We start from the raw sequence: 10,371 nt of genomic DNA on the forward strand, positions 1-10,371 counted from the left end.
GATGCAACATTATGTGAAGCAAACTTCTCTTCTTACAAAACAACCTGAGAAATCACGGAGTTCCCCTTCTTTAAAGTTTCAGTTGATCAATGCTGGGAAGGCTCAAAAGTCACTTTTCACTCCCTCAAAATCAAAGGATTTCTGAGACACATGAAAACCAAAGCCTCAACTGCGGTGAATGTATTCCAATCCACCCTAAGAAAATAGGGCAGGACACCTGAGCATCTTTTCTTTCTCATAAAGTGAGACCTTCCAGTCCCTAGTCTTGCTAGAGCCCCTACCCGGGTGACAAACCTTTTTAAAACAGGTGAGATGTGAGTGAAGCACAGGGAGCCACCCTCTCCCACGCCCCGCAGCCTTGCGCCAGGGGAGCGGAGCCTGGGCAGCTGTTCCTCCTGCCTGATGAGATGATGCTTAGGGTACCACTAGTGTCCCCTGCCTTTCTGCTTAAGGTGACTTACTGTGGGCAATCAGTAAGCCAGAAGATGGCAGACTCGCCAGAAGAAGCAGTGAGGCTCGGCCGAGACTTTGCCCGGGGGCTGCCCCTTCAACCTTCACCCAGCGGCCCGGGGTGAGGATGGCAAAGCTCAGACTCTCAAGAGGGCAAGCTTCCCCTTTCAGGACCAAACTTCACAGGCTGGCAGGGGGCACAGGCTGCCGCTTTGGGTCGGTGCTCACCACTTGGGCGCAGCCCGAGAATCCCTAGATATGAACGACTGTCCCGCCTCCACTCCCCCCACGGCCCCCCGGCCGGACGCGCCCCCCGCCCCGCCCCCCGGCCGGCCGCGCGCCTACAGCACCTGGGCCGCCGCCTCCGGCCCCGGCGGCCGCTGACGCCGCCAGCTGCGCCCGCAGCCACGGGAGCACGTCCTTTCGGAGATCGAAGTCGGCGATCAGTCGGAGAGCCATCGCCTGGACGCGGCCACGGAGCGGCTCTGGGGCCCCGCGCCGCGGGCATTCCCGGCCCTCCGCGCACCACCGCGCCGGTCTCCCGCCCCTCCTTCTCTGCCCTCCCCAGTCCCCCCCAACCCCCCTCCGCTGCCGCTTTCGGTTCCGCCGCCTCCCGGACCCGAGCGGCCCCAGCACCGCCTCCTCCCGGCCCGCGCCGCGCACGCGAGCCTCGAGCTGTGCACACCCGGCTGGGGGGAAGGGAGACCGCGGCGCGGGGACCAGACCCCACGCGGCCCCAAACCCGCCGCTGGCACTCTCCAGGCGGAAGGCAGAGAAGGAGGATTTGGTCTTTTAAGAGCTGTGGATGACAATGTATGGTAAAAACCACTACAATATTGTAATGTAATTAGCCTCCAATTAAAAAAAAAAAAGCTGTGGAGATGGGGGTGAACCGATGGTTTCCAAATTATGCTGCACGTTACATGTGGGCACTAGGTGTTGGGTTTTTTGTTTGTTTTCGTCTCTTTTCATGCCCAGGTGAGTCCACTGTGCAACAAAGTTCAGAAACCAGTTGGCTAAAGAGAGGTAATACTAGCTGGTTCACCTGAGAAGTTTCAAGTTCATCGCCAGGGCCAAAGCAGGTGGCGACTTGGGCTTGTTCGACCCAATTTCAGGGTGACGATGTTTTATTAGTATTATTTAGGTAGTCAGTGGCAGCGAGGAGTGTGTGAAGAAGATGATTCTATTTTAAGAGAGATGCGGAGACACTGGAAAGGGTCAGCTGGCTCAACACAAACAGGTCCTCTGCCTGTTTACCAGATTGTTCCCTACACTGGCTTCAACGAAGCTGAATTAAGGCTCCCTTTGCACTTTGTCTTTGAAAAGTGCTCTCCTTCCTCCAGGGTCACCTGTCACTTTGGACACCATCTCACCCCCATACAAGTACAAACAAGTCCAGTATTGTTTTTTGTTTGTCTGTTTGTTTGTTTTTAATCTTGCCACTCAGGTTTCTTTCCAACTGAGAGTGTTCTGTCACTACTGCCTGCTGTACCGTTGGCACTGCAGATCCAGTCCATCCTGAACATGAATGCCAAGTTATTACTCTCCCTCAAAGCTGTCTTCATGTCCCTATGTAAAGACCTGGAGGAAAGCTGACCCCAGGAACAAGTGCCTATGCTTTACCTGACCCTTCCAGCCTTTTCACCTAGACCTTCAGTTCCAGGTTGGCCTGACTCCAGAAACCCTCTGATTCCATCTTCCCTCTCAAAAAAAAAAAAAAAAAAAAAAAAATCACCAGAGCCTTCCAAGCTGGATCCACAAAGTCTTCTCCCAGCTTCAGCCCCTAGTGACCTTCCTAACCCTGAACCTCTAGAGAAGTGTTGCTAGTACACCTCATTTGACAATCAAATACCACATGGAGACATGAACTGAATCTTGCCTCTTGGCACACTTCTCTGCAGCAGCACCCAGAAGCTGCTCATCTGTTACTGAAGAATGAGTAAACGCAGTAACAGACTAAGGAGCTCTGTGTCACGTTTCTCAAAGTGAAGGTCTGAAAATACCTGCATTGCAGTCATCTGGGAAGCTGTTTTACAATGTGGACTTCTGGGCTCTAGTCTAGACCTGGGCAAGGCACAGAAAATGTGCATTTTAACCAGGGTCTTAGGTTGCAAAGAGCTGGACACGACTGAACTAACGGCTTCACTTTTTTTTAAGGTGATTTTTTAGGCTTGCTAAGATCTGAAAACTTCCTCTGTAAATAAAGATAAAAGAAACTCTTGATTTTCCCATACAGACCTGTTTCTCCAGTTGAGGTAGTGGTTGATTTCAGGTAGTTCTCCACTCTCACCACCATATTCATAAGAAAATCATCCTACCTGTAAAGTGCATGAAACTCTTAACAGAAATGCTTACTCAGGCTGATCATATTGGGAGTGCATAAAAGTGAGATCACTGAAAACCAAAAAATAAAATTAAAAAAAAAAGAACATAGAGAAGCTGAGAAATAATAACAAAGATACCAGAAAGATACAGCCAACATCATAAAAACAGCATACAAATAGCTGAGCTTCGGAGATAATTCACTAAGGAAAAGACTAGTGAATGGTGAGGCTTTTGTAATTGTTTAGTCACTAAGTTGGGTCCGACTCTTTCGTGAACCCTTGGACTCTAGCCTACCAGGCTCTGCAGTCCATGGGATTCTCCAATCAAGAATATTGGAGTGGGTTGCCATGCTCTCCTCCAGGGAATCTTCCAGACACAGGGATGGAACCCTGCATTGACAGGGGGATTCTCTACCACTGAACCACCAGAAAAGCTCTGAAAGGTGACTTACTGGTTTACAATTTGTGGAAGGTAAATAGAAAAAGAATGATGATGGATTATCCTTCAGCTCTAGAGAAGGCAGAACTGGATAATGTCCTATCTTCTTTAGTTAAAAAGCTGCTTCTTTGATGGATGTGGTAACTTGACTGTGGTAATCACTTCATAATTTATATTTACATTAAACCTCACATTGCACACTTTAAATATTACCTCCAAAAAAAAGAAAATAAAGCTGCCTCAGAATCATTGGGTACTGGAACTGTCTTTTGGATAGAGTAGGGATATTCTGCTTTTGGGGGGTTTTAAGAATTAACCATCATCTTTCTTAACACCAGAGCACAGGACAGAGTTGGAGATTTAAAGATCTTATAATCAAGACCTTTATTTTATAGATGAGGACACAGGCTTAAAAAGGTGAAATTAGTGTCTGGTCTCAAGAAGCAAAGCTAATAGTTAACCACAAGGTTGGGATCAGAACACAGGTCTACGGCAACCGGTGTTTGTGTTGATTATGTCTAGTGACTTAGAAGATTCAAATTACCATTCAGCCTGAGGATTCCTAGTTATACAAATACCACACCCTAACTGGAGTTGAATTCTGGGACCACAGTGAGAAATCACAGAATTTGAACCACATAACTTCCTCAAAATAGCCTAGGTTCTTTGTAGTTTCATCCTGAGTTTTAGAGTTGAAGAAAACTAAAGGAATTGGAAATGTGGGATGAGTGATTAATTTCTAAATGAAAATAGTTTATCTAATAGAGATGTTAAAATTAAAAGTTTCACACACACTCTCCTAACCAAGAAAGAACTTCTAAAAGTGGGAAACTATACATGTTGATTTTGAAGAAGTTAGAAAATGGCCTCTTTAACAAATCTAACCAAAAATTCTAAAATTGCAAGGATTTTAAGGAAAGGACTATAGATACTAGGTTTGAAACTGGCACTCATTGGAGCAATAAATGTGCTAAAAGAACATTTTTATTTGTAAGCTCAAGTGGTTGAAATTAAGTAGAAGTGAATCAACTAAAATCCAAACCTTATAGTTTGGAGGCTAATCCTTTGAAAGCACAGCTGATAATTTTTTCATGAAAATTAATAGAGGTTGTCAGAAAACCCATTAGAATCTAAGCAATGCATAAGTAAGGATCCTCTTCCTCAACAGTTAGAACCCAACAGACTCGTTCCAAATTGGAAAAGAGTACATCAAGGCTGTATATTGTGACCCTGCTTGTTGAACTTGTATGCGAAGTACATCATGCAAAATGCCAAGCTGGATGAATCACAAGCTGGAATCAAGACTGCTGGGAGAAATGTCAACAATCTCAGATATGCAGATAATACCACCCTAATGGCAGCAAGCAAAGAGGAACAAAAGATTCTCTTGATGAGGATGAAAGAGGAGAGTGAAAAAGCGGGCTTACAACTCAACATTCAGAAACTAAGATCATGGCATCCAGTCCCATCACTTCATGGCAAATAGATGGGGAAACAATGGAAACAGTGACAGACTTGATTTTCTTGGGCTCCAAAATCACTGCAGATGGTGACTGCAGACATGAAATTAAAAGATGCCTAATTACTTTGTCAACAACGGTCCATCTAGTCAAGGCTATGGTTTTTCCAGTGGTCACGTATGGATGTGAGAGTTGGACTAGAAAGAAAGCTGAGTGCCGAAGAATTGATGCTTTTGAGCTGTCATGTTGGAGAAGACTCTTGAGAGTCCCTTGGACTGCAAGGAGATCCAATCAGTCCCTCCTAAAGGAGATCAGTCCTGGGTGTTCATTGGAAGGACTGATGCTAAAGCTGAAACTCCAGTACTTTGGCCACCTCATGCGAAGAGTTGACTCATTGGAAAAGACCCCGATGCTGGGAAAGATTGAGGGCAGGAGGAAAAGGGGACAACAGAGGATGAGATGGTTGGATGGCATCACCAACTCAATGGACATGGGTTTGGGTGGACTCCAGGAGTTGGTGATGGACAGGGAGGCCTGGTATGCTGCAGTTCATGGGGTTGCAAAGAATTGGACATGACTGAGCGACTGAACTGAACAGAACTGAACTCCTTGGAAGAAAAACGATGACAAACCTAGACAGCCTATTAAAAAGCAGAGATATTACTTTGCCAACAAAGGTCCATATAGTCAAAGCTATGGTTTTTCCAGTAGTTGTGTATAGATGTGAGAGTGGACCATAAAGAAGGCTGAGCACCAAAGAATAGATGCTTTTGAACTGTGTTGCTGGAGAAGACTCCTGAGAGTCCGTTGGACTGCAAGGAGATCAAACTAGTCAATCCTAAAGAAATCAACCCAGAATATTCATTGGAAGCACTGATGCTGAAGCTCCATTTGATACTTTGGCCACCTGACAAGACAAGTCAACTCATTAGAAAAGACCCTGATGCTGGAAAAGATTGAAGGCAGGAGGAGAAAGGGATGACAGAGGATGAGAGGGTTGGATGGCATCACCCACTCAACAAACATGAGTTTGAACAAGCTCTGGGAAGCTTGGAGTGCTATAATCCAGGGGTCGCAAAGAGTCGGACACAACATAGAGACTGGACTGAACTGAAGATTCTTCTGAACTTTCTAGGAAATGATAATCTAAGTTTTGTAACTAAGATGATAAAGTACTTCCAATAAGGTGGCTTCTTATGTAGATATTGAGAATGCTGCTTTCCTGTAGTAATCTGTTTCCAGCAGAAGTACCTAATATATTTTAAGCAGTGTTTACTGTGGTAAGCATTACGCCCCCTCCCCCACCCACTTGTCCCCAGTAAGGTGGCGACAGCTCCTCTTGCCCGTGACTGACTGGGAATGGGCATGTGTACTAGTCAGGATTAGATTCACCAGAAGCCACTGTGAACCCAAATTAACAGTGAATTAAAGGCACAGGTCTTACTTTCTCACCTATCTGGAGGTAGGTAGTCCAATGCTCCTTAAGGGCAGGTCTCTGAAATCATCAGGGACCCGGCTTCTTCCAGTTTTTTGAGTATGTCTTTGTCGTCATGGTCCAAGGTGAATGTGAAAGTTTCAGCCATCATGTCTGCATTATAGAAATCAGAACAAAAGATAAAAGGGGATGCTGCCTTCCTTTTAAGAAATAATTCCCACAAGTTCTACATAACATTTTTATTTACATGTACATGGAAATAATTTACAAGGAATTTAATTTAAAATTAAATGACTAGTCATAAGCTCTGATAAAAATCAGGATAATATTACTAAAGGAAATGGGGAGAACAGATATTTAGAAGCAACTAGAGGTCTCTGTCATGGCATGAAACCCAATTCTGGACAATGGGTTGTAAGGAAACCTCTAATATGATACTTCTGGGAAAGATTTCTCTATTCCTAAAAAAAAAAGAAAAAAAAGAGTCATGAGAAATCTATAAAAGCCTGTATCTATTTCAAGGCCTGGATATGATTCCTGGAACTTCACCAGTCCTGCTACTAGTCTGAAGACGGAGTCAACAGATAGAACTGGGTAGAGCCCAGAGAACTGCAGAGAAAGAGGGCCTTGGCCTCTCATTCTTGATGCCAGCCCTACCTCGGCCTTCTTGATATTAGAGATAACAAATTTCCCTATTGTTTAAACAAAATTGAATCAGACTTTTATTTTACTTGAGGCCAAGACTCTCAATTTTGAAGCCCTATCATTTTGCAATTTCATAACTTCCACCAAAGAATCCTACACTCATAATAGGTTTTGAACACATTAGGACACATTGTCCTATATTTTTGTATTGTTCTTGTTAACATAAAATAATATTAAGGCTTACCCAATCAACATCACTCCTTATTAGAGAAATGCAAAGCAAAGCCACAATGAGGTACCATTTCACAGCAGTCAGGATGGCTGCTATCCAAAAGTCTACAAGCAATAAATGCTGGAGAGGGTATGGAGAAAAGGGAACCTTCTTACACTGTTGGTGGGAATGCAAACTAGTACAGCCACTATGGAGAATAGTGTGGAGATTCCTTAAAAAACTGGAAATAGAACTGCCATGTGACCCAGCAATCCCAGTGCTGGGCATACACACTGAGGAAACCAGAATTGAAAGAGACACGTGTACCCCAATGTTCATTGCAGCACTGTTTATAACAACCAGGACATGGAAGCAACCTAGATGTCCATCAGCAGACGAATGGATAAGAAAGCTGTGGTACATATACACAATGAAATATTACTCAGCCATTAAAAAGAATACATTTGAATCAGTTCTAATGAGGTGGATGAAACTGGAGCCTATTATACAGAGTGAAGTAAGCCAGAAAGAAAAATACCAATACAGTATACTAACCCATATATATGGAATTTAGAAAGATGGTAATGATAACCCTGTATGTGAGACAGCAAAAGAGACACAGATGTAGAGAACAGACTTTTGGACTCTGTGGGAGAGGGCGAGGGTGGGATGGTTTGGGAGAATGGCATTGAAACATGTATATTATCATATGTGAAATGAATTGCCAGTCCAGGTTTGTTGCATGATGCAGGGTGCTCGGGGCTGGTGCACTGGGGAGACCCAGAGGGATGGGATGGGGAGGAGGAGGGAGGGGGGTTCAGGATGGGGAACACATGTACACCCGTGGCGGATTCATGTCAATGTATGGCAAAACCAATATTGTAAAGTAACTAGCCTCAAATTAAAATAAATAAGCTTATATATTTTTTGTTTGTTTTCTTTTATTTTTTCTTTTATACAGAATTCTTTTTTTTTCCATTTATTTTTATTAGTTGGAGGCTAATTACTTTACAATATCGTAGTGGTTTTTGTCATACATTGACATGAATCAGCCATGGATTTACATGTATTCCCCACCCCGATCCCCCCTCCCACCTCCCTCTCCACCCGATCCCTCTGGGTTAAAATAAATAAATTTATATTTTAAAAAAATAAAATAAAAAAGGTGAGTAGGCTTGGAGGAAAAAAACCCAGATAAGCAAAACATTAGTTTCAGAGCCCTGATAACTTAAGAACCTCTGGATCAGATCACACTTAAAACTCACTCAGCAGAGTTTTTAATTATAAGAGCCAATGCATCTCCTTTATTATGTAAGCCAGTTTGGACTGAATTCTTAGTTATTTCTGCTAAAATCACCCCAAGTGGAGATTCTCTAAATTTAATGAGCATACAAATCACCTGAGATCTTGTGAAACTGTAGATTCTGACTCAGCAGGCTGGGGTCTCCAGTTTAACAAGTTCAGAGGTGATGCTGATGCTGGTGGTCCACAGCTGGCACTTTGAATAGTGAAGTCCTGCTACCCCATGCAAGGATCTTTCCATTTGTGTACCGCTACCTTACTTTCGCCACAGAGAGGGCTGGAAGGAAAAGGCGTGGATGCGTTAGCTGTGGTGACATCACAGAACTAAAAATCTCGGTCCCGAGAGAAGTCTAAAATGGGGTAAGTACTGATTCCATAAATTAGAACCAGACCACGGGCCACAAGTTCTAGCAGCAAATTGCAGAAATCAGAAACTGAAGGGAGGAAATTTTAGGAAACAGAAAAGGATCTTTGCCCAGGACTTTTAGAAAGCAGAGCATGGACAAAGAGTAAAGTGCTAACACTTCACAAAGTGAAAGTCGAAAGTGAAGTCACACAGTCATGTCCGACTCTGCAACCCCATGGACTGTAGCCTACCAGGCTTCTCTGTCCATGGGATTTTCCAGGCAAGAGTACTGGAGTGGATTGCCATTTCCTTCTCCAGGGGATCTTCCCGACCCAGGGATTGAACCAAGGTCTCCTGCATTGCAGGCAGAGGTTTTACCCTCTGAGCCACCAGGAAGCCACACAGGAGAGATGCAAACACTGGCAAGAAAAGAGGTAAAGAGTGGCTCAGACTGTGCATGTTAACAAGATCCTGAATGATTCACATGCCTGTTAAAGTTTGAGAAGCAGTGTTCTAGCTACTATATGCTTTAAATAAGAGTTGTTTCCTCTCTTTCTTTGTGACTGAGTTGTTGAGTTCCAAGTGTGTGTGGATTTGGTACAGAAGTAGAGAGCTCACTCCAAGAAACAGGAGACAAGTGGTTCAGAATTACAAGATTCTTTGCAAGGTATACCTACTCTGTGCATATCACAACACAGTGATCCTGAAAGAAATAAAGGGATTTCCTTCTTTGTGTTCATATAGAGATCTACACAACAGGAAATGAACAAAGATGTAGCTTTTCTAGGGAATCCTTAAAAATGTACAAGATGTTCAAGGTGGATAATTTGTATGTACCTAAATCAATTCCAAATTCTGTTATAATAGGATGTTTTTGCAGTCATGTTAAAATTCTGTCCTAAACGTGAAAGTGGAGCACACTGACATCCAACACACTTCTTCATCTAAAACAGTAATCCTATTTCCTGTATTTAAAAAGAGACAAAAGACATAGTCCTATTTCTTATCATTTACAAATGGAATTCTAAAGATTGTCTCAACCATTAACAATAGTTAACTCTGGGAAATATAATTAAAGTTTTTTTAAAACCTTAGCCACACATGAATTTTTTTAATTTTAAAAGCTAGTTTAAATTTTTAAAAAATTATTTTCACTCTGAATTTGGTAATAAAATTATTGTTCAAGCTTTCAGGAACATCTTCCTGATATTATGTGTAAATATTTGTCCTGTGTGTTGTGGAGATGGCTGTATGCTTAGGGATATAGTATATGTTTGCACAGGTTTTCTTAGAGAGCTGACACTGTTTCACAGCAGTGATTGATAGAATAGCTGTTTAAATCTGCTTGCTTATCATGTACAATGTTAGTGTGAGAGTACTTTCCCTGCAGTTTGTTGAAAAGACTGACATAGATCTTGTAAGGAAATGCTCTGGACAATCATAGCCCTATGATTAGAAGGAATATAGAGGGCTAACATTTAACAAGATGGACTAGACAACAGTTAGAACCCATTCTAAAGGAATTATACCTGATTTAATCAGGGCATAGGGAAGAACTGGGGTGAAATCATCAGAACGGTGCTAAATACTTCTGACAGCAAGAATGCTTCCCCAATTCCTTTTTAAAGTTCAGCTGATGAGTAAATATCATCTGTGTGGAATTACTATTTCTCAAATAGGAAGAACAGTGGTATGTATAAAATATAAAAAGATCATCTTAGAAGTATACAATCATGTGAAAGTTGGTTTGCCATCTCTA

The 10,371-nt window shown here is 42.9% G+C and overlaps 1 protein-coding gene across 2 annotated transcripts in view; it reads right to left on the reverse strand.

The window, feature by feature from the left end:
• The window catches only part of GSAP (gamma-secretase activating protein), a 90,442-nt gene extending 87,681 nt beyond the window's left edge, over window positions 1-2,761 (reverse strand). The window contains exon 1 of one of the 2 annotated variants that reach the window (XM_020880312.2): window positions 2,689-2,761. In XM_020880312.2, coding sequence (XP_020735971.2) covers window positions 2,689-2,752 — 64 coding nt within the window. In that variant the 5' untranslated portion in view covers window positions 2,753-2,761. Of the gene's footprint in view, window positions 1-800; window positions 993-2,688 lie in introns of those variants that run through there. The other variant, XM_070469718.1, reaches the window with a different exon arrangement.
• Between the last annotated feature and the right edge of the window lie 7,610 nt (window positions 2,762-10,371).

Source organism: Odocoileus virginianus, chromosome 1 (genome assembly GCF_023699985.2).
Source record: "Odocoileus virginianus isolate 20LAN1187 ecotype Illinois chromosome 1, Ovbor_1.2, whole genome shotgun sequence".
NCBI lineage: Eukaryota > Metazoa > Chordata > Mammalia > Artiodactyla > Cervidae > Odocoileus > Odocoileus virginianus.